This window comes from Hesperophylax consimilis, chromosome 24, assembly GCF_061612785.1.
Source record: "Hesperophylax consimilis isolate HC1 chromosome 24, BYU_Hcon_1.0, whole genome shotgun sequence".
Taxonomy (NCBI): domain Eukaryota; kingdom Metazoa; phylum Arthropoda; class Insecta; order Trichoptera; family Limnephilidae; genus Hesperophylax; species Hesperophylax consimilis.
The window spans coordinates 1,287,011-1,312,897 of NC_142859.1; the positions used below are offsets into that span (position 1 = coordinate 1,287,011).

At 31.8% G+C, this 25,887-nt stretch overlaps 1 protein-coding gene across 1 annotated transcript in view; it reads left to right on the plus strand.

Moving 5' to 3' along the window:
* LOC149411790 (alkaline phosphatase, tissue-nonspecific isozyme-like) overlaps positions 1 to 25,887 on the plus strand; it is a 306,816-nt gene that overhangs the window by 36,731 nt on the left and 244,198 nt on the right. Inside the window, exon 2 of the mRNA XM_089646240.1 lies at positions 2,895 to 2,976. Within this exon, the coding sequence (XP_089502366.1) occupies positions 2,895 to 2,976 (82 nt within the window). The remainder of the gene's footprint in view (positions 1 to 2,894; positions 2,977 to 25,887) is intronic.

A 25,887-nucleotide genomic window follows, 5' to 3' on the forward strand; every position in this document is an offset into this window, starting at 1 on the left:
ATTACATCACATTAAACAATTTACTTCATTCAGAAAAATGGGACAACATACTATCAATAGCTAACCCAAATTCAGCATTAGAAGTATTTTATAAAACTCTAGAAGCTTATATTTCGAAAAGTACAAATAAAATTGTCATCGCTAAGAGAAATTATAAAAAAATTAAGCCTTGGATCACTGTAGGACTAATAGTCTCTATTAAACAACGAGATAAATTATACAAAGAGATGTTAAATTATCAAAAAGCCTGTCAAAAAAATAACACAAGAATTATGCCTTTCATGAAAACGAAATATTTAATGTATAGAAATTTACTAAATAGGTTAATTAGAAATTGCAAAAAGAAGTATTATTGTGAAAAAATTGATAGTGCAAAAAATAATACCAAAAAAACGTGGAATATTATTAACGAAATCACGAACAAAAAAAAAGTATCAACCGATGTCAATGAGATTATAATAAATGAAAATATTATAACTGACAAATCGACTATTGCAGAAAACTTTAACAACTTTTTTACAAATGTGGTAGATCAAGTACTCGAATCTTCTAGTAAAATTGATAATACAATAGCCGTAGACTCATCTTTACACTTAGACTCAACTAACGATTCAATTAACTCCTTAGAATATTTTTCACCTATCACAAGAGATGAAATTGATAAACACATTGACGGTCTAAAATCAACAAATTCTACAGGAATTGATTGTTTATCAGGTAACACACTAAAAAAAAGAAAACATTACATTTTAACTCCATTGCTACATATTTGTAATATATCCTTAAAAGAGGGACATTTTCCCGAACAATTAAAAACCTCTATCATAATACCAATTCACAAATCAGGAGAAAAGCACATATTAGACAACTACAGACCTATTTCCTTGGTCTCAAACCTCTCAAAAATATTTGAAAAATGTATCAAAAATAGAATAATGAATTACCTAGAACAAAACAAAATTCTGTCCCAAAATCAATATGGCTTCAGAACAAAACTAAGCACTGAAGATGCAATATTCGATCTGACTAAAAAATTATACACATCTGTTGATCAAAATAAAAAGAGTTTAGCTATATTCCTAGACTTAAGAAAAGCTTTTGATACGGTAAATCACAATCTAAATGAATAAATAAATCAATAAGTAAATAATTTAATCACAAATTAAATGAATCAAATAGGTTTAAAAAATGATACACTTAAAATTCTTACTAGCTATCTCAAAGACAGAAAACAAAAAACAAAAATAGGGGATTTTTATAGTACTGAAACAGGAATAAAAAACGGAGTACCACAGGGAACTGTGCTTGGCCCAATTCTCTTTCCAATATACATAAACGATTTATGTGATGTTATAATCCCTGGTGAAATTGTATCTTACGCAGATGATACAGTAATAATAGTTAATGGAAAATCCTGGCCTGAAACTTTTTTGAAGGCAACAAAATGTATTACATATGTCTCATCATGGCTAAAATGTAATAGACTCTTCTTAAACTATAATAAAACATTTTACCTTACCTTTTCTAAAAATAGTAAAAATATACCCCCTAATAACCTTAAAATTCGAATACATAACGTTAACTGTAATCAAGAAATATGCTCATCTTGCTTTGAACTCGGAAAAGTTGAAAAGATTAAATATTTAGGTATTGTTATTGATACAAAATTAAATTGGCAGTCAAAAATTAATAATACCGTCTGTAAATAAAGATATCTTACATACACATTTTACAGACTAAAAGAAGTGCTCAATGTTGAAAAACTGAAAATTATTTATTTTTCTTTGGTGCAATCTTCACTCATATACGGAATAATAGGATGGGGCGGTGCGCTTAATGCACATATCAAACCTTTACAAATAATTCAAAATTATATCATCAAAGTTATGTATGGTCGGAAAAGAACATTTTCAACGGATGAGTTATACAAAGAATCTAAACTATTCTGTCTCCGTAAACTATTTATTTTGCAAACTATGAAATACATATTTAAAAACAAAAATAAATTCGAAATAAATGAAAACAGAACCAACATTAGAAATAATAATGTATTTTATACTCCCCTAACGAACACAAAACAAATGCAAACACACTTCAGTTTCATTGGACCTCGTACTTTCAATTTTTTACCGAAAAATATTCAAGTGATAACTAAACTTCCTCAATATTTAAAATAATTAAAATTATGGCTTTTCGATACAGCAGTTGAAACTTTTTTTATTTAATTTGTTTTAATCAATTTATGTTTCTCAAAAAATATTCACCATATATTACACTAAACATTTATAATTTCACTATACACTATTATAAACACTTTTTATACAAAACGCTAATACAAAATGTAATCTTGTTTTTATTTTATATGCCCACAATTTGTTTTATTTCTAGGTACAGTAAAATAATAACTTAAATATATTACCCACGCACAGGCTGCGCCTTAGTGGGTTCCCATTATTCTTATTGATTTATAAAATATTGTATGTAATTAATGTAAAAATTGGGAAAAATTAAGGAATTAAAAAAAAAAAAAGTTTTTAGTATCGTCCTGATTCAAAATCAAAATACAAGATTTTTTTTTCATTTCTTTCTTGCCTTCCGTGAAAAGCGTTTTTTAGAACTTTTAAATTTTTCAAAAAAGTTTCTGACGTCAAATAATGAGCATGTATTATTTTCGAACTTATCAACGTCCAAAAGCTAGAAATACAAGTGAAGATTCATGAATTTCATATAGGTAACGATATTCACAGCTTTACAAGTGTATGAACATAAACATTATAATGATGGCTCTCAACAATTACTTGAAAACTTTTCATTAAAAGTTGATGACGGTGTAAGTGACTACCCTGTTAAATAAGCAATGTAAACCATGTAATATTTTTTCTTTTTTTTTTCAGATCGAGAATACTGGTACGCAGAGGCGCAAAAGGACTTAACGAAAAGGCTTCAGGATTTCAGGGATCAGAAGCCGGTGGCCAGGTGAGTTTCCGCCCAATCTCCTTCCAGGGACCACTTTTCGGATTAGTTTCCCTTGGCACACATTGTCCGGAAAAGCTGCGCTTACAGTGTCGCGGGTATTATCCTTTACGTATTTTCAAGATGCGATATCTTTTATGTCTGTATATTCGAGTAAAGTCATATTTTGTGAGGATCAGATAATGGCGTTATTTATTAAGGAAATGTTTTGACGATGTCTTTAGACATTTTAAAATATATTTTAAATCACAAGTTATAATTTATTTATTTAATATCAACGGTATTAATATACCATAAACAATGATAACATGTCACAGTTAAAATCGTAGAAATATTAAAAAAAAAGAATTACTAATAGGTATATGTGGCATTTGATTGTGAAATGACATTAGAGAGTAAGTAAGTAAGTAAACAAGAGATACAAGTATATAAGTTTCTATAGTGCAAATAAGGTAGAATTAGATTAAATTAATATAGATTGAAAAGATTTGATAGCATAGCCCTCTTGTACCTACCTTGCGTGCAGTTAAATAGATCTGCCACATCTGCGTATCTATTACTAACTTCATGCAACCTAGGTACAAGCGAGTGTTTGGAATACTCAGTCCTGATATTGTTGCATTTAAACAAAATTTTAGAACGAGTAGCTCTCGTGGGTATATAAAATTCAATGAGGTTAATTAAATCAGGACTGTCTATACTACCATTTACAATTTTGAACATAAATATTAAGTCGGATATAATTCTTCGATCTGAGAGTTTTAATAAATTTAGATTTTTCATCAAGTAATTATAGTTTATATTTTCAATGGGAATACCGAGGTTAAAATTAATGTGTCTTAGGAATTTATGTTGATTTTTTTCGATTGAATCTGAATGTAATTTGTAGTGGGGGGACCAAATCGAGGAGTTATATTCGACTTGACTACGAACCAGGGATGTATACAAAATTTTTAATGTTGAAATATTCTTGAAACCTCTGGAATTTTGAAGCCTAGCATTTTCATTACTTTATTATTAAATGATATATCAACGTGATTTTCTTTACCAATGTACAAAATAATTCATAATATTATTGTACTAACATAATACTGCTTGAAAAAGCGGTAGAAACTCTAAGTATCGCCCTAATAAAAGACCACCATTGAGAATCGAAACTTTGCTTGGAATGGCTTATGTGGTGTTTACTGAATAGATCGGAATAGTTAGGTATTTCCTGGCTTTCCTTTCCCCATCTCACTCTCGTTGCCACTTCCTTCATATATATATAGCATATATGAATCGGAGATGCCACAACATATCACTACATCATTACAGTGCTCCGCACATTTGGGACTGTAGGGTGAAATAAACATAAATAAAATTTAACTACTTTTTTAGTATAACATTATATTTGAAAGTTTCATGGCCTAACTACATTAGTATTATGACATGGTTATTTTTCCCCTAAGTTAATTGTAAGAATATACAATTTATTTCATTGGTGGCAACTTGGGCGTTTATTGAAGTTTAGTACCAAATATGTATTTAAATATAAAATTTAAATCAAAATCTGAAACATGTCTAGTAAAAGTATCAAAATGGCTAGAATTCAACCTCTTGACATTAAATGCCAAGAAAACAAATTCAATGTTTTTTTTCTGCGAACAAAAGAGGCAAATTTAACAGCTACATAAATATAAAAGTCCATTTAAATGACGCTTATACCCCAGGAACACAAATACCTCACCCATGCGCATGCCAAGACCTTAAAAAGGTGGAATTAGTGAAATATCTGGTTATTTTAATGAATGACTCTTTAACCCGGAGAGCGCACATTGAAAATTCCGCCAAATGAATACGCAAACTAATTTTCTACTTGAAAGATATACGCAAAATTTTTGTTAAGAAAATCATGAAAATTGTGTACTATTCTTTGTGCCATTCAATTATCGGGTATGGCATACTAAGCTGGGGCGGTGCAGCCAAAACTATACTAGATCCGTTGGCCAAGGCACAAAAATCTGTAATAAGAGTGATGGATAAAAAACCTTATATGTATCCATCCACACCCTTATTTAAGGAAACAAAAATATTAGACGTAAACAGATTTATATACATGCACTCATAATGTACTATATGCAAAATAACAATCCCCAGCTTCATAGTCTTGCAGATCAGAGTTACACAACAAGACTAAGATCAGAACAAAGGATGATAGTACCAAAAATGAACACATCGTTTGGACAACGTTTCCATGTATTCCTGGCTCCTAAGGTGTATAATGGGTTAAAACAGCAATGCAGTAAGGTTAAAACATACCCTCTTCAAAAGCAAATGACCATATGGCTGATAGAAAGTGGAAGAATGAAATCTGAAAGCTTCCTGAATGAAATTATTGCCCGACTAAAGAAAGACCTTATGTGAAATCATTCCGACTTTATTCCTATCATCGAATATGTATTTATTATTTTTGTTTTGTATTACCAAATATATTACGATATATGTAAAACATTGTATTTTTATTTTTTATATGTTCTTATTTATGTTACCACCATAATACGGATTCCTAGTTTGGGGTATTAATAATAAATAAATAAAATAAATAATAATTGTACAAATAATAATTCAAATACGTTACCCGCTTCACTAGACGACGAAGATGGGACAGGTGGAAATATGAAATACCTAGGTATCTACCTATTATAAATATGTGAAAATTACGAATAGCTAATAGAATAATAAATAATAAGTAATTGGTTATTTGAAAAAAAAAATCTTCAAGCAAATAACTTTAATGTACTCTCCCAGACTAAAAAACATTTCTTCAAAATGTATTTCATATTTTGCGGTATAGTTTTAATGCCTTTCCAAAAGTTTCAAAACTACTCTCAAGGATAGAAAATGAAATCTTTTTCAACAGTTTCCTCGTTTCTTTTCTAGAAAGTCCTTCGCTTTGATAGGCGCTCCAGGTATACCTTCTGTCTGCTTTGCTACTTTGATATTTTTAGTGCACCGCAGGCCTAGAAAGTCACCAATGTTTGAGAAAATGTTTTCTTTAGTGCTAACCACGAATCCTACACTTTATCGTTTGCTGGCATTAAAAACAGTGCCCTGTCACAATAGTTCCGCTTAAAGTAGAATTTATAATTTTTGAAGCATTTCGATCTTTTTTGAATAAAACATGGTGTTTACAAAGTTATCTATTTTATTTAAATTGAAATCACTCCACAAAGTGATTTCGCAAATATTGAAAAGTCTTTTACGACTGTTTTAAAAATTATATTTACATAAATATTTGTGGAAATATTTTATTTTTTACAGCTTGAATTTAAGGCTTGTGCTATGTGAAAGATATAAAATATTTGATTAGCAAGGTTACATTGATTGTCATCTTGGGTATGAAAGTTTAACAGACGTTTCACGATTCTCAAAGTTGAGTATTGCGAACTAAAATCCATAATTTTACATAATATTACATTAGGTTTCTCTTCGTTTTCCTTTGGAGAAGGCAGGGCTGATGAAGCGTTGTTCCTAGAATCTGCCATTTCAGATATCCCAAGACTCCAAGTTTCAATTGAATATCTAAGAGAGCGTTATTTTATTTGTTTGTTGGCACTCCTGTACAATCAACCTCCCAAATACAATAGAATCAAGCTGCCAATAGGATATACATTACTTCTAAACGGAGTCTGTATAGTTTTAGACGTAATTCGTAGAAATCTGTAAGCACTGGAAAGGATCCTGGTTCACTGAATGAACATTTTACTTCATCTCATCCTACCTCGTTTTACAATTTTATGTCGATTTATTCGAAAAACAATTTTATTTTATTTTTATATGAATGGTACAAATAAGTTTTAAATTGTAAGATTTTAAGTGTTGATGCTGACAATAATTGTTCGTGGTGGAATGCCATTATAATGATTTATTGAAAAAAATTTTCTAAATTAGCCATCTTCTGACTGGATCAGTCTGAAAACGGTCGTGACAGGTTGAAACCGGTAACGGTGATAAATGCAAAAGGTGGACAAAGTCAGTGTTAGATTTTTTCCATCTTTTTATTTTATGATAACGTACCTAGCTCATAATAAAAAGTAAAATGTCAATTTCAACAAAATTAATAAATTTAAGTAAGGCGGTCCATATATAGGACGTGTTATTTGCAAATTCAGCATCTCACGTTGATGGTCATTAAGTTTATCGTTAATTTGTTTTTCCATTTATTTTGTTGCCTTCTCCTATTGGAGCTTGGTTACAATTACGGCAATAATCAACATGCGCTACAGCGTGGAATAACTACACGGTAGATACTCGCAGTATCGCCCTAATGAAAGACTACCTCTAAGAATCAAAAAGTTGTTTGAAATTACTTTAGCCGTTTTTGGTGACCCAATATGAATATTTAGGTGCTTTCAAACCTTTCTCTACCCCATTTTCTCTATTTTCCATTCCCTTGAGCCTCACAACACACCCCAAACAGGGATGCCATACCCACTGAATCTGACAGTTTTGAGTAGTTGGGACTCTTCTGCTTTATTAACATTCTTTAAAATAAACATCCAAAACTACAGTATCCTACTTTTAGATGAAATAAAAAATACTTTTTTCTATGACGCTGCGATGAGAATCTGAAGAAGTTTATATATTTTATGTATATATCATATCCGATAAACAGACGCATTTGTAAAGACTTGGATATAAATACCACACTAAAATATAACAAAAAAGCCCGCATCATAACTATTTTTCATATAAACATGGACAACCGACTGCGAAACTTGACTTTTAAGGTGCCTACAGATTGTAATAAGATTCACGCGCGTTCACGTATGGAAAGATATATAATTATTCACGTATGGAAAGATATATAATTTATTTGTTGGAAAAGATTAGAAATTTTTTCACATATTTTGCTAACGTGAGAGATATTCTAGTTCACAAAAATATCATGTAATACATCACATATTTTGCTAACGTGAGAGATATTCTAGTTCACAAAAATATCATGTAAGAAGGAGTTAGCGCAACACGGCATAACACCCCAAAAACAAATAACAAAAATCATGTAATATGGATAAAATAATTTTTAAAACAACAAATACCTACTTTGTAATACACATTGATTTCATTAAAAAAATAACAGCCGACCGGGTTGCTCTTTGGCTAAACCTTTATCGCGTTTCAATATGAACTTATCAATTATAATATTATGTGTTTTATTATAAAATATGTACTTACTTACCAATTTCTCTTTTCTGCAAACAAAACGAAATAAATAAAGTGTGTAATGTTTGTGAAACAAAGAGAAATATTAATTTTAATCGCGTAAAATACATCATTATGAGCACAGAAAACAATAATGTCAGTAATTCTCCTTCGTTGCTGTTATTGTTCGTAATAATCGCTTTGAAGATATACATTTCGGTTGTATTGTGATAAAATTACTCCCAAAGCTGCCGTTATTTATCGGATAACGAGAGACAAGGTAGTTCCCTTGTTTTTTCAAGCCATTACCCAAACTCAAGTATCTACGCAGGGTATTGATATAATATATCAGGTCTCGAAACAATATAACATGATTTATACGTATTCAGGCTGCGAGACGTTTGTGAATTACTATACAATCAGTGATTCCTGATATTATTTTACTTACTATTTAAGTGATTACTGACATTATTTTGTTACTTACTATGTAGTCAGTGAATCCTGACATTATTTTTTGACTTACTATATAAGCAGTGATTTCTGACATTATTTTATGATTTACTATCTAATCAGTGACTTCTGACATTATTTTGTGATTTACTTTATTTATAATCGGTGATTCCTGACATTATTTTGTGACTTACTATGTATTCAGTGATTTCTGGCATTATTATGTGATTTACTATATAATCAGTGATTCCTGACATTATTTTGTGACTTACTATGTAATCAGTGATTTCTGGCATTATTATGTGATTTACTATATAATCAGTGATTCCTGACATTATTTTGTGACTTACTATGTAATCAGTGATTTCTGACATTATTTTGTGATTTACTATATAATCAGTGATTCCTGACATTATTTTGTGAATTACTATGTAATCAGTGATTTCTGACATTATTTTATGATTTACTATATTTATAATCGGTGATTCCTGACATTATTTTGTGACTTACTATGTATTCAGTGATTTCTGGCATTATTATGTGATTTACTATATAATCAGTGATTCCTGACATTATTTTGTGACTTACTATGTAATCAGTGATTTCTGGCATTATTATGTGATTTACTATATAATCAGTGATTCCTGACATTATTTTGTGACTTACTATGTAATCAGTGATTTCTGACATTATTATGTGATTTACTATATAATCAGTGATTCCTGACATTATTTTGTTACTTACTATGTAATCAGTGATTTCTGACATTATTTTGCGATTTACTATATAATCAGTGGTTTTTGAAATTATTTTGTGACTTACTATGTAATCAGTGATTCCTGACATTATTTTGTTACTTACTATGTAATCAGTGAATCCTGACATTATATCGTGACTTACTATCTTATCAGTGATTTCTGACATTATTTTGTGATTTACTATATAATCAGTGGTTCCTGACATTGTTTTGTGGCTTACTATGTAATTAGTGATTCCTGACATTATTTTGAGTAAAGCGACATTATGGTCGCCTGTGATTTTTTTTTCAACTAAAAACATAAAAATCATAAAGTATTGGCCAGTTGGGATCGAGGTGGGGGTTGAGTGACCATCTTACATAATGTTATTTATTATTCCTAACCAAATTATGTTGGATATTAGTGTAATGTTTTCTCACGATTTATGACAATAGTAACAATTTCCAATTAAATTGTAGAAATGTGGTTAGATTATTTTTAACTCAAGTTGCGTGACAATGCAAAAATAATACTTCCTAATGCAATGCTCAAAAGTGTAAAATGGGAAGGCTTACTTAAATCTAATAAATTAAAGCATTAATTAAATAGTAGCATTTTTACTATAAATCATACTTAAACTCCTCCGGCATTTTGAGTCATTAATTATATAAAGAATCACTGGGCATAACTAACCTCCAAGAAACGTGAGTTGGTTATTTCATAAAATGTAAATCATGGTGGTTTTACAATATGGAGTAAGCAGGTCAGTTGAAAAGAAGCTGGTACGAATCATGTTAAATTAATTCCAATACATAGTTAAAATTTGAGAGGCGAGTTGGGTACCGCAGCCAGGGGAACCATTTATTGGATAACGAACATCTCTGCCTTATGTCACTCCAAGTGGTTCGCTATGTTTGGGGTTAAGCAAGAGTTCCCGGGTTCATCGGGTGAGATAGAGGCTGATTTAGGTAGACCCTTTGACATCTCCAACTGGTCTCTCGACCCATCTCCTTGTACTGCAGTGGGACGGAAATATTCGTATATTTGTCATTCATGGACACACTGATCCTTAGATTTCTACCCTACCCTCATAACCTTTACTTTCCCAGAATTTCCTCTTCTTCCTTTCATTTGAAAAATACCGTCTAAAAAGCATTCCAAAAGATGATGCCCTGAGGGAAATTATTTTCCATAGGGCCCCTTCACAAACCCCCCAACAAAACAAAAATATGGGTGCCAGCTCCTTAAAACCATCGTTGGGAACAAACTAATATCAAATAATTAAACCAATTTTTGCTGTCCCTCAAAAGCCGTCACCGAAATAATGACGGCCAAAACTGATCCCCATCGTATTTCTGGAATCTATCTGAGCTACTAACTTATTCAGGTATTTTCAGCCGGCTTGCTGATTGTGCCAATCAGGGTATGAAATTTCAATCCGTTAAAACCAGTGACAAAACTTGAAAGAAAAAATATTTTTTTTTTTTTTAGAAAAAATATTTTTAAGTGTCACCGGATACCGATATTTTATCTTTTTTACTTATAATAATTTCAGAAATTAATTGGTTAGAGTATGTCTGGTCTTTTAACACCCTGTAAAGACTCTATAACAATTTGCTTTCTTACCTTATACATTGCAATATTAAAATATATAGTAAAATATTTTTAACCTGTAAATTTCGTAGAAACGCCCAGAATTGTAACCAATTTATCTTGCGACAAAAAAAATCATTTTTTCCCTTTTTCTTTTGTGAATACTGACAAAATGTCCCAACTTACTGGAACCAGTTGGACTATGGTATTAGCCATTTAGGTTTCTCGTGAAGCATCATATTTGTAGATCTACAAAAAGCATACGACCGAGTCGACAGGAAAAAGCTATGGAAGGTGTTGTCCAAGTATGGAGTGAATACAAATCTGACTCAGGCAATTGCGTCTCTGTATGAGGGAAGCGTTGTATGTGTTAGGGTAAACGGTGATTTTACGGGGTGGTTTGATATCACAAAAGGTGTTATATAACAAGGCTGCGTAATGTCACCATGGTTATTCAATTTATAGATGGATAATTGTATGCAAGAATTGAAAGAGGTGGGATTGGGCGCGAATTTGAGTAATTTGAAAGTATGTTGCCTCTTGTATGTTGACGATGCGGTGCTGATTGCTAATAGTATGGATGATCTGCAGTCTCTCGTGTCAAGGATGAACGAAATATGCATGAAGCATGAGTTAATGATGAATGTAAGTAAGTCTAAAGTAATGGTTTTTGAAAGAGAGAGTACGAAAACAGTGTGCAATATAGCTGTGAATGAGGAATACTTGGAGCAGGTGGATGAGTTTGTGTATTTAGGAAGCATGTTTACGAGAGATGGGAAGGCTGACAGAGATATTGAAAGAAAAGTAAATGCAGGTAACTCCATTAATGGAGGACTGAACGCAGTTGGCGCTAACAAAAAATTGTCCAATGAAGCGAAGTTAGCAGTCCACAATGGAGTGCTGGTACCTACCCTGATGTATGGAAGTGAGGCATGGAACTGGCAAAGAAAGGATGAAAGTAGATTGAATGCTGTTGAAATGAGATCCCTGAGGCGTATGTGTGGTAAAACCATGTATGATCGTGTGAGGAATGTGGAAATCCGCAAAGAGTGCAAGGTTGATGTAAGCGTAATGAGTAAGATCAAAAAAGGGACGCTTAGATGGTTTGGGCATATAGAGCGAATGAGCGAAGAAAGGAGTGTAAGGAGAATATACGATGCAAATGTGAATGGTAGCAGAAGTCGGAGACGCCCGAGGAAGACATGGCACAACCAAGTGAATCAGATACTTGAGTCGGGCCATGTCAAGAGACAGAACAATAGAAGAGTATGTATGAGACGATGTATGAATGTGAATGATGCAAGGAATTTGTGCCAAGTCCGAGTTGTTTGGCGGTCCGTTCTCTCTGCCTACCCCTGAGGAAACGGCGTGATGGTTAGTTAGTTTTTTTAGTTTTTATTCTGAAATTTATTTTTATTATTCTTTTTGGGGAATTAAATGAATTGTTCAAAAATAATAGTGTATTTCTTAAAATTCGATTCCATTAATGGATCGAAAGATGAAAATTATATTTTTTGTGATATTCGAATATTGCAAACAGTTCAATTGTTAATTGTTATATGCCAGCTATTCACAGCGTTTGTCCCACTTTGAAGCATGGTCTGCAATATTCTAATCCACTTCTCAGTTTTAAATTGTCAAATAAAGAGTAAAATGAGTTGCGAGTGGCCAGGCAGGAATTATCCTTTGACATTTTTTGAAAAAATATTACGTTCTGGTACTTGTACATTCCATTTATTGTCATTTTCGTTTGTTCATAGAGCCCGGCTGTCACGTGTTTAAGTTTAAACAAAAAATTGGATGACTAAACATAAATGTAGCCTAATACTTATATTATTGTAGAAAGCAATCATTTTATGGTTCGTCATATTTAATTAAAATAAAATAATTATTTTGTGAAAAACCACGAGTTTTAAATTAATTTATTTGCCGACCGGTTTAGCTTTGCTTAAGCATCATCAGGGTAAAAATTAATACTTTATTTATTTGTACCCTGATTATGTTTCAGCAAAGCGAAACCGGTCGGTAAATAAATTATTTTAAAATACGGTCTTTACACAAAATAACTGTTTTATTTATACTAGTGTTAATAGCTTCTTTGACCTAAAAGATGTTTTAGTATGTATCGCCACAAAGTTCAATGTATAGCTAATTCTAATGGCACGGATTTTTCGTGTTCTTTCCGCAAATTTGATGTTCATAAAAATCTTAAAGTATTTCAATGAAATACAGCTATTTTACATTTACACATAACATTGCATTCCTTATAAAGTAGGTTGGATGGATAACGGATTTTTTGTTTGTACAGAACTTTAAGGATAAATTTATTAGCACTATTATTTAGTGGCTCTACATCAGACTTTAAACATGTTATTTATTGGTTCTACATCAAAATTTAGACATGTTATTTAGTGGCACTACATCAGACTTAAGACATGTTATTTAGTGGCTCTACATCAGAATTTAGAAATGTAATTTAGTGCCTCTACATCAGACTTTAGACATGTTATTTAGTGACTCTACATCAGACTTTAAACATGTTATTTATTGGTTCTACATCAAAATTTAGACATGTTATTTAGTGGCACTACATCAGACTTAAGACATGTTATTTAGTGGCTCTACATCAGAATTTAGAAATGTAATTTAGTGCCTCTACATCAGACTTTAAACATGTTATTTAGTGGCTCTACATCAGACTTTAGACACGATCCGCAGCAGACTATGTTATAAGTACGTCGAGATTGGACGACGGCAAAATATACAGTTTCTAATTTCTCAATATATTCATACCTAAGTTGTTTAAAAATATAGGTATATTTAATGATATTCTTTGTAAACACATTGATATGGTCGTTTCTAAAAAAATATCAATCTTCAAGCCCGAAAAAGTCTACATATTCCAAGCGGTAGAATTTTGTAATTCTGCAGACAATAATGAATAATTAGGTTGTGAGTGTTGGTAGGTTGACTTTTCGAAGATACTAAATGTCAGGTATTAAGTTTTTTGTTGTATTTAAAGTTAGGGTGTTATTTTTCAGCCAACTCTTCACTACTTTTAAATTAAATATCTATAATAATCTTCAATAAGTACAATTCTTTTATTTTTTTGTTTTGGTTCCTATTTTTATGATGCAATTATTCACCGTTTTTTATTAATTTTAATTAAATAATAAATATTGTTTTTTATATGTTGTGATGATAATAATATATAAGTATAATGGCATTACAGAATAGATAAAATAAGTATGTAGATCATTTAAAAATATATATTTGTGGCTCTCGTGTTTGGTGTAAGAGTTTGAGTAATGTAGATAGTACAAATAATTGAAAAGGTGTCAATAATAAATAAAGATTGTTTGAATAATGAATGACTGATATGTTGATAATGTTCAAAGAATGCTTAATTTTGAAACATGAATTTTAATTTTGCATTAATAAACATAGCAAATCCGTTTTTTCTCCTTCGGTTAAACTATTGAAATATACAGGGTTTTCCAATAAGAGGTGTTATTTTGATATTCAACCATAAAAAATCAATGGTTTTGTTGCTTGTGTGGCACGTAGCGCCGTCTTGTTGAAAGTAAACGTTGTCCAAATCAATACAATCCAATTTCGGCCATAAAAAATCATTAATCATCTCTCTCGATAGCGCAATCCATTCACCGTAACTGTTGCTCCAGCCTCATTTTCAAAAAAGTAAAGTCCAATGACTCCGCTGGACCATACACCGCACCAAACAGTCACACGTTGAGGATAGAGAGGTTTTTCAACAAAAACTCTTGGGTTTTCCGAGCCCCAGATGCGACAATTTTGCTTGTTGACGAAGCCACCGAGGTGGAAATGGGCCTCATCACTCAAGATGATTTGCATTTGATTCACTCAATGAATTTTAATAATTTCAATGCGTTGTTGAATCGTGTATGGTTTTATTAATGGCGTAGTTTTTACTTGCCAAATGTCAAAAAATGACAGCTTCAAAATTAACATCTACCGAAATAGCGGGCTATTCAAAATAACACCTTTTATTGGAAAACCTTGTAGTATCTCGTTTTAAATACCAAAATTCTGTGCATTTTTTGCTTAGAAAAAATGTGTGTTGATATAATATTTATACCAACAATGATGAATTTACTTCATTATTTAAATATAATATATTATCTCCTGCTCTGAAGGGGGGTTAATATACTTCCCCTAATACGGCCAAATTACAATATGTACCCAATTTTTATTTCTTAAAAAATATGAAATTCTACCAAATTAGTTATTTGTTTCTTTTTTAAACGCATCGGCATGATCGGTTACTTGTTAGATTTTAAAATGCTGTACAACTAAAGTTTGGTCTAGTCTATCGACAAATTCTTTTAGTTTGTGGTACAAAAAAATGTTTTTTATTATTTTTTGCAATCCTTTTTACGTGATAGCTATCCTTCTGCTACGAGAGTAAAACCGGAAACTTACAGCGAAATGCTTGGAGCTTAAAGCTACTGAGGTCGCTAGCTTATCCTTTATCCATAAGTTCATAGATTAGATCGTAAGGCATACGCGCAATTCGTAATAGGTTTCATTCCAACATAATTATTTTTAAAATTTATTTAATATTCTATGACCATGCTAAAATCGCAGTAATTATTCCATGTTCCTTATTATGTATTCCAGGGTGCTTAACAAGAGATATGACAAACGCGAGCCCCGCATCCATACGCGGTTTCCACCGCTAGCATAAATCAGTCGTTGTAAGACTTGGCTCATTCTTGCGTAAAACTGTCAGGGTTTGGTATGAATTACCTGACTTTCCGTCCCTGGAAGTGATATAATGCGTAACGTGTCCGTAGTACATAATCCCAATAAAACGTTAATCTTTTTGTGAAATAAAAGTAGATAAAAACACCATCGGTTTATGATTTAAGTCCAGAATACCATCAAAGCTTTCAATCATGTTTAAGCCATGGCATTTTACGGCAGTGTATTTTGGGTCGTCGTATTTAACTCACTTTTTTTTTCAGAAAACAATTAACACGATAACTTTAGTACTTAATAGATAAATTAAAATCAAACAATTTTTACGTGCCTGTTGCCAAGCGGTTTAGGTAATGCAACGGATCTAGCATTTTGACGTCCCCGTTGCCGAACGGCTTAGGTGATTAGCAGCGGATCTAGCATTTTTACGTCCCCGTTTCTAAGTGGTTTAGGTGATTAGCAACGAATCTAGCATTTTGACGTCCCCGTTTCCGAACGGTTTAGGTCAATAGCAACGAATCTAGCATTTTGACGTCCCCGTTGCCAAACAGTTTAGGCCATTAGCAACGAATTTAGCATGTTGACGTCCCCGTTGCCGAACGGTTTAGGTCATTAGCAACGAATTTAGCATTTTGACGTCCCCGTTGCCGAGCGGTTTAGATCATAAGCTTCTTCTTATAATCTAAAGTGAATGGTAAATGCTCTTAGTATTTTTCTGGTTCAGACTCGAAACATTGCTTGAAATGACTTTTGCCATTTTTCGTAACCAGATTTAAATAACCATGTATTTTCCCACCTTCCTCTTTAACATTTCCTTCCCTTCTTCTTCATATCAGGCCTCACAACATACACGGTCGGAGACGCCAAGGGAATTAACAGGCTCCGGGCTGTTAATTATCGAAAATAACGTGACCTTACAGGAGTACCCCCTTCATACGACTCACAAAATCTCATCCCTAAGAGAATTTATTATTTTCTTTCTTGGATAAAGAAACATGTCGCAAAAAGATGAATAAAGTACCTCTATCGTTGGTGGACAAACACGATTTCTTTTAATAGTGGCTCGGCTGCCAAATCCTAAGTGGATAAACTTACGGTGGAAATATACACATAATACGTAAGTTTCATTCCTACGTGTTTAGTGAATAGTCCGAGATAGAAATCTCTACGGATCTTTTGTGTTGACTTTTTATAAAAAAGATAATGCTATGTAATTTAGTATTTTGAAAAATATTTCTCCAATTGTTAATTTAGTAAGATCACTGAAGAGAATGATAACCATTGATAGAACTATGTTGTGGCGTGTCTGTGTGCCCGATATTAAGAGGTTTTCCCTTACTTCTGCTGAAAACGATCAAATTTTTTATTGTCAAATAAACCACAACATTTGTATGTCGGGGACCAAGCAGTTGAAAAGTCTTATTATAAAGTTGACAACTTCAGTTTTTTAAAATCGGTTTGTATTACGTAAAGCACACTTATATATTTAAAGATTTTCTTTGGAGTATTATAAAAACTAAATGAAAAAAAGATCCAACATCATTGGCATGTTGTGGGTTTACGTTTTCAAAATAATTTAAAGTTTACGATGATATTATAAAATTTTCATTGAAAAGAAAAATCATTATAATTGAATCGAATTGAAAATTCACCAAAATATTGTTAAATAATGTGTTATTCACGTAACGTTTATTTGGTTTTAACTGAACCAATCTTACAGAATGACAAAATGTTTCCGGTATACAAAAAAAAATCATCTTTTCTGAGCGGATTAAAACTCGCTATAAAATCACGCCCTACTTATTTGGAAATGGAAAGCGCAAAATTTGAACTCCAATATTAGGTACAGTAAATTTACTCACAATAATGTAATTATAGGTTAAGTGATGTAAAATTTATCTTTATATCTATGGAATATAAACTTTTAGTTGATTTCAGATAATTCTATTTTTTATTTATTTATTAGTTTTTAAAACCTTTAATTGAAACACAATTTTAAAATTAAAATTAATTGAATTTCGTAAACTTTATTACTCTAAAAATATCTCTCTCTCATTTATATTTTGCAAATTTCTCCCGTCCCAAAATGATAATATTTAATAAGACCTAATACCACTTTCATCGTAATATTATAAATATAATACCAAGCCTAAGGATAACATCTGAGTAATAAAATTACGGGTTAAAATAATTACAAAATTGATACCTTAGTTTTTCCTAATTTTCCTCAGTTACATAATACCAAAAATAATAATTAGCTCTCAAAGTTCTAGTAAAGTCGACAAAACTTTGGCTTTGACTCGAAATGAGATTTATTTTCTTGTGTAAATACATTTCCCCACGAGGAATTAAATTAAGTCTTTATGCTACTTAAGCCCTGCGGAATGTAACCGGTAACTCAGAGGTTGTGGCGGATTTAATTTGGCTTTAGAAAAGTGATCAAGAAAAAAATAGTAATTAGCCAGTTTGTTTTATTATGTAGTGCCGTTCCTTATCCAGAATATTCTTTGAAGAGATAGCATCTCTCTTTCTATCTGATTTTGGCTTCTCTTTTCCTCTTAACTTCTTTCAGTCTTCAAGTTTTGCGCCATTTACCGTCCCTTTGAAACTAAACGTGTAGTAAACAGCTCGATTAAAATGCAGCGGGATATAATATGGAACCCGAGACAGATATGTTATTGACTCCTGACTAACAATATGGAAACTTTAACCTTATGTGAAACATCTAGAATAATAATTGGATGACTTGTATAGCGCCGTTTTTGTGCAAAATCACCTCAAGGACGCTGTTTCTTTTTAATTTTCACCAGAAGGTGAAGATTTAAAAAAAAAATCTGCTTTGCCTCAGTTGTGGAATGACCGCACACAAATTTGTTATGATGTCGAACCACCACGTTTTAACTCTCTCTAACCAGTAAACTAAACTTAACCTCTTTTTGAAGTGAAACTTCTTTAGGCGCGTAATGGATTTTCGATGGACGGAGTAAAACCGAGTCAGGATCGACACGAAAATGCGGGTACCCCCACCACCGCTCACCGTTCACTGTCCCTCTCTCACCATATGCGCTTGTTGAGGTGGGGGAGCCGCTCACGAACGTTCTCTCTCTTCTCTTCTTTCCTCTCTCTCAGACACCAGCGAACTGCGCCACGCCAAGCATCAGCTGCTTGGTTAGTATACTGCGTCGTGAGTGTAATACGAGTGAAATACGTAATTGATTGTGGTTCATACGGTTTAACAAAAGAAGTTTCACTTCTGTCTTGCGTAGGCTTGACACACCCACTTTTTTTTTTTTATTAGTGTCTATTTAATTACAGGTTTGATGAGAGTTACAATAAATGATAATCTATAATATTTCATCTTTTTGTTCTTAGTCCTCCTCACTAGGTAGTCCTGTGCTGAGGTGGACTGGTAGATTTCTTTGATATTCTGTTATTTAGTTTCTTTGATGTTTTTAATACATTTTCTAGTATGTCTGCATTAATTTCTTTCACCCATGTTTTGATTTTTTCCTTAAGCTTATTTATATTTTCTATCTTTTTCAAACTTGGATGAGGGATGTTGTAAAGTTTGGTTGCCAGATATATGTGGTTTCTTTGGCCAAAACTTGTCTTGAATTTTGGAACATCTCGTATATCCCTTTTGAGGCTCTTGTATCATGTATCTGAGTTTCATTAGGAGATTTTCTGTTTTTAAAATGATGTATTAAAATATTCTTGGCATATATTTGTGTTAAATTTAGAATGTCAAAATACTTAAAAATATCTTTTGAGGGGGTTCTGATGGATAATTTTAGAATGGTTTTTATAATGCTCTCCTGGGCAATATCTAAGTGGTTAACATTATTTGCTGTAGCAGATCCCCATACTAGAATTCCGTACTCAAACCGGGAATGACATAAAGCATAAAATACTTTTTTGATATCTTTCCTAGGTAGTATGTTTCTTAGGTCTTGACCTTACACAATCGACTGTTGCAACTTACACGAACTAATAAATTTTAAAATATCTGCAACAGCAACTAGGTTAGAGACATAATATTCCACATTAGTAGGACGGACGCCCATGCTGATGTAGTGAAAGTGTGATATATTTCATCAAATCTCCAAAAAATTCCGACATTTTCCTTGATACGTGCTGTACTTTCAGTAGAAAATTGAAAGCCAGGAAGACAGGAATATATACAAAAAAAATATTTTAACATACTTCGTTTATACAATTTTTTTCCGTGTAATACGATATTTATTTGGTTATTATTTTCAAGAATTAATTATTAGCCTAAAAATATGAATTGAAAAATCTTCCAACAAAAAATAAATGCCGTCGACAGGAATTGAACCCGCAGCTTTCTGATTGCCGATCAGGTGCTCTACAATTATTTCTTATTAGATTTATTATTTAATGTTTTTGTAGGAATGGCGACAAGATATATTATATCTTCATTTAGTGGTAAAATATTTTGACTTATCAAATAATAATAAAAATAATATTTGTTAGTATGTGATACTTCGTTTAGACTTGTTAATTTACTCATTTCTCTGTGCAAAACAATTTACTTAGAGTTTATTTGAAAATGTTTATTTATCTGTCGCTTACGTTGATCAGTTTGAAATAGTTTTGATTCAGGCAACATCTCCAGTTATCATTAGTCTGTTAATTTTTTCAATTTTTCTTCTTTTTATATCTATTTTTTCTCCATTTAAGACAATAATAATATAAAGACCATTTTCAAATATTCAAATCACAAAGTTACAAAATAATAAGACTTTACACTGCCTACATGTGGTTACAGAGCAATAGAGCAATGCACGCCATTGCGGTCTAAATCAAGCGACGTTTTAATTCTAAATGGTGGGATTCTCTGTACTCTGAAATGTATCTGCATAAGGATAACTGCAAAAATACTAGATATGTGAAAAATTTTAGTTTATGTGAAATTAAAAAAAAAGCATTATATGCGCATGCCGGAATTAACACTTAAATTTAAACGATTAAACGCCCGACCATAAATCCCTTGGCACCCGCAATATTTTTGTAATTGTTCCCGCATGGTTCCCGCCAATTATTTTAAATGTAATAACTCTCGTGTAAAAATATTATGTCAGTAACGAGGATATAATATATTATTATGATTTTGTTCACGGAGGTGAAATTTATGAGCCACAAATAACGCCGTTCTATTTATATAAATAACAAATGGAGTTAAATTCTGTAAATTTAAATGATTCCCACTTTATGGCAAATAAGAATCTAGAAAACTAAAAATAAAATTAAACTAGGTTTATAGGCCTCCTCTAATGCAAGCTTAACAATAACACCCTACTTTGTTACAGTATCATTACTAGGGTATACTACCCCGCAATCCCACATTCCAGAAATCCCGCATTCCCGCAATCCCGCAATCACGCACTCCCGCAATCCCGCAATCCCATATTCCTGAAATCCCGCATTCCCGCAATCCCGAATTCCCGCAATCTCGCAATCCCGCATTCCCGCAATCCTGCATTCCCGCTCTGCCACAATCGCGCATTTCCATTGGATTTCTTTAATATAATATGATCCTGTAAGTTTGCGATATTTTCAAGTTTTCGAGTTTTCGGGATTGAAAGAAATACGGAATTTATTCCAAAAATATGTATTGATTTGCACTTGCTTGTGAGTTGCAAGAACGGCAACAAAGTTTTAACAATCATATTATTTAATCAAAGTCTCCTTTAAAAATTTATCATATTACTTATTGATAGTTTTGTTATTAATTCGAGGAACTTCATTTCATTTTTATAAAAAATAAATTTGAACAAAATTTTAATAAAATTAATCATTTCATTTATGTTTAAAGATACCAGAATGGCTTAAATTATATTCTGTATCCTTTGAATTAATTAAAAGATTACTTAGGTTATTATTGGTATAAAAAGCGGCTTTAATTTCTATTGGAAATTTTAAAACACATGAAGATGAAAACTTATTAATGAACAAAATTCTACGCCAACCGTGGTTTTTATTGTCTAGAGTCTTTGTTTTTTACAAGGATTCTATCAATTAAGGTATAGGCGTATCCATTATTTATGGCGATACATTTGATTACAGAGAGTTTAATTTTAAAATTAACTTAGATAGCGCAATAGTGACAAGTGTGTGGACCATAGAATGGAAGGCAGAATGTTTATGTGAAATAGGATGGTTTGAAGTACTATGAATAACTATATCGGTAAAGGTAGGTTTTCTATAATTATTAGGACATGCATTACCTGTAATAGGAGAAGAGTTTCTTAGTTTAATTAACGAATCGTTAGAAACAGGGAAGTTTCCTGAATCATGGAAAACGTCTATGGTGATACCGATTCCAAAGATTTCGAACACAAAAAAATGTGAAGACTTTCGACCTGTAAATATGTTACCAAAATATGAGCAAGTGATGGAATACATAATTAAATCTCACTTTGAAGAATACTTGGAAAATAATAGCATCCTTTGTGACGAACAATCTGGATTTAAGAACAATAATTCATGTGAAACAGCGTTAAATTTAGTAATTGATAATTGGAAGGAAGATATAAATAAAAACTTTCATATTGTTGCGGTGTTTTTAGATTTTCAGAGAGCTTTTGAAACAATAGATAGAAAAAGAGTTATTAAAATTTTTTAAAAAATATGGAATAAAAGGGAAAGAACTGGAATGGTTTAAAAACTACTTAAGCAACAGACAACAAACAACAAAGATAAGAAACAATATATCAAATCCGATTGAAAATAAGCTGGGTGTACCGCAAGGATCTGTATTGGGTCCGATATTGTTTATACTCTACATAAATGATATGGTAAAAATATTAAAACATTGCAAAATAAGACTGTTTGCAGACGACGCACTAATTTATATTGCAGAAGATAATTATGAGAAAGCAATCAAAAAGATAAATAGTGACTTAGAAACATTGTCAAAATGGCTCAAACTAAATAAATTAAAAATAAATGTAAATAAGACAAAATACATGCATATAGGCAGAACAAATACGCATGAGGAACCAAAGGTTTCTATAAATGGAGAAATCATAAAAAAAGTGGAAGAAATTAAATATCTAGGTGTTATTATAGACTCAAAATTGAACTTCTCAAAAAATGCAGACTATGCAATTAAAAAAATTGCAAAAAAATATCATTTCTTGGTAGAATCAGAAACAAAGTAAATAAAGAAACATGCCAGATAATATACAATACAATTATATCACCACACTTTAATTACTGTTCAAGTATTCTTTTTCTCTGCAATAAAGAGAAAATTAAAAAAATGCAAATACTGCAAAATAAAGCAATGCGAATAATACTTAAGCGCAACATATACACACGGATAAGAGACATGTTAAAGGAGCTGAATATTTTGACGGTGAAGCAAACTGTGTATTTGAATGTACTTATTTTTATACATAAAATTAAATTAGGGATGATGTCTAAGGAACTGAAAAGAAAAATAAATTACAATAACGAGATACACGGACACGGGACGAGAAATTCTAAGCAAATTAGATTGCCAACAAGAAAAAAAACAAGCAGCCAAAAATCTCTGATGTACCAGGCCGTTCAGCTCTATAACAAAATCCCGAAGGAAATTGCTGTGATAGAAAATATTAATAAGTTCAAAAATGAATTAAGAAAATATGTCTATCTCAATTATTAATGTTTCTTTTTTTGTGACTTTATTGAAATATTTAAAGAAAGATTATGTTTGCCAAACAATGTACATGTTTATATGTTTATAAAACTATTAGCACACACGAAGATGTGAGCTAACTTAAGATTAATAAATAAATAAATAAATATTAAAATTGAATTTATTGTTACTAATGGATAGGATAGGTGTGAGAAATTTAAACTACAATTACTACGTACCTATTTATACTGAGAACTGAATATTTTTATGGAACGAATTAGAAATAAGTTGACGGAGGGACGAGATAGAATTTAGTTGAAGTTCTGTACCTTTCCATATGCAAATATCATCAATGACGACTTGTTTAGTTTAAGAATGGCTTTGAACACCGAAACAACTGTCGCAATTAAAAAAAACTAATATACTTGCAGAACTTAATAATACATTGTAAAATTTGATTTACATTAAAAAAATTAAGTTACGTAAACGTATTTTTACAATATTACTGGTAACAAATATAGAGTCTTGTCAGTGGCGGGAAAGTTTTTGCATTATTTTTTTTATCAAAGTCCTAAAATACTCACTCCTAGAAATATAATTTCTACGGCACCCTGTCTACTTCCACCCTTGATGTGTCAGTTCCTAGCCCACTGCTAAACATCAGGGTTGTTATTCCAACCTTATTATGTAACAACAACTGCCCTGGCAATTTAACGTGAAAGCGATCCTCGCTCGTTTAACGGAACTACAAAGAGAAAATAATATAGACGCCTTCCGTTAGTCCGTAAAACGCCATCTGTATTGCTTTTGGCCGACAACAGTCCACGCGAAATGAAAGCACTTAGGGCAGTTTAACTTTAAAGCAAACCTCGTGTCTTTGATAGACTTTAACGAGAATTCCGACGGTTATTTTGGTTCATAGTATAAACAAAAGTAAAGTGCATGAAAATTATTTTAATGGGCGCACGTTTGAATGTATTTTTGTATAGTGTCAAACTGGTTCAAACTAGATATCATTTATAGTTTCACGGCCAAAAGTGTTATGGCGTATAATATTTTGGGTGACTATGATGTGTTGCGCTTCCTTATTTAGCCAACGTTTTGAACAGCGTTATAGTTTCCATCTTACAGTGTTCTTCACATCTGCTCTGATGATATACATTGTTACGCTGTCCAAAATGTTGGGTGAATAAAAAGGAAGCCCATAAAATAATCACGATTCTTAAAATACACCACTAAATAAGCAACTTAAAATACACCACTAAATAAGCAAGAATCTCTTTTGATATGATTTGAGGTTTTCACTACCAAAAAAGTATTATATTGGTTTATTTTGGGGTATTATGCCGTCTCGTGCTTCTGTCTTCTTTGTCCAACATCAAAGAGGTAGTGCGAACACGGCATACTACCTCAAAAATAAATCACTATAAAACAATTTCTTTCTTTTAATTTATATAAACGCGTGTGAGCCCAATGAAACCCACATCATCAATTAATGGAATAAAATAATGTTATTGTATAATTTAAAAAAAAATTTAAAGTATTATTTATTACAGTAACAACGTTACATAAATTGTTTATGTTTATCTGAAACGGAATAAATAAAATAATCACGTTTTCTTTTCACGATCAAAAGCATTGTTTTAACAATTTTAGTGCGTGTTGTATTTGCCAGACTAAGAAATTGTGCTTTACGGAGTTGATTTTTACTTCTTTAGTAGACCAATTAACAATATGCTTTGTTTTAAATTGGTAAAAATGTTGATTTTTTTAAAAGGACGGGCTCAATTGTCCACAAATGTTGTAAAAAGTTATTCGTTATGCGTCATCTAAGAACAAAAAATTACCGATCGTGTCAAAGAAATTTGCAGAATGTTTCATTTATTCATATTCTTGAAAGCCGAAAAATTGAAATTGAAAAAATCGAAGTCCTATGAATGTTGTCTTTTGTTTCTGGTGTTTTTTGACGTTTTGATGGTGATATTAGTGACAGTATGAAATGTGAAAAATAAAAAGTTAACTCGTCTTTTTTGTGCTAAACTTAGTTTTGACATCTATAGCTGAAGAACGGAAAGAGGGGCATTGTTAACCCTAAGATTCCTGACGAAGTTTTCTACTGCCAAATTAGTGAAGGAATCGATTTTCTGATTCTTGTGGGTCTGAAAGCAGCTACTTCAAATTGTTCTACATTATGTTTTGCATTCAACATCGCCGGTAAATCATCCATGTGAGCCATTAAAAATCTTTATAAGAATATTCGACGCTTGTCCTTCGAAGAGCGCGCGGAAAACGATCTTAGGTTAGGATAGAATAGACTAGATTTTGACAAGTCGGTGTCGCCTGATTCGACCCACTCGTTGTTCGAGTGGAATGACTTTTGACTTCTTGTAAGAATTTCGACCGATGTACTTTCGGCAGAATTGAACAACAGAATTTAATTTAATTACACTTTAATTACTGTTCAAGTATTCTTTTTCTCTGCAATAAAGAGAAAATGAAAAAAATGCAAATACTGCAAAATAAAACAATGCGAATAATACTTAAGCGCAACATATACACACG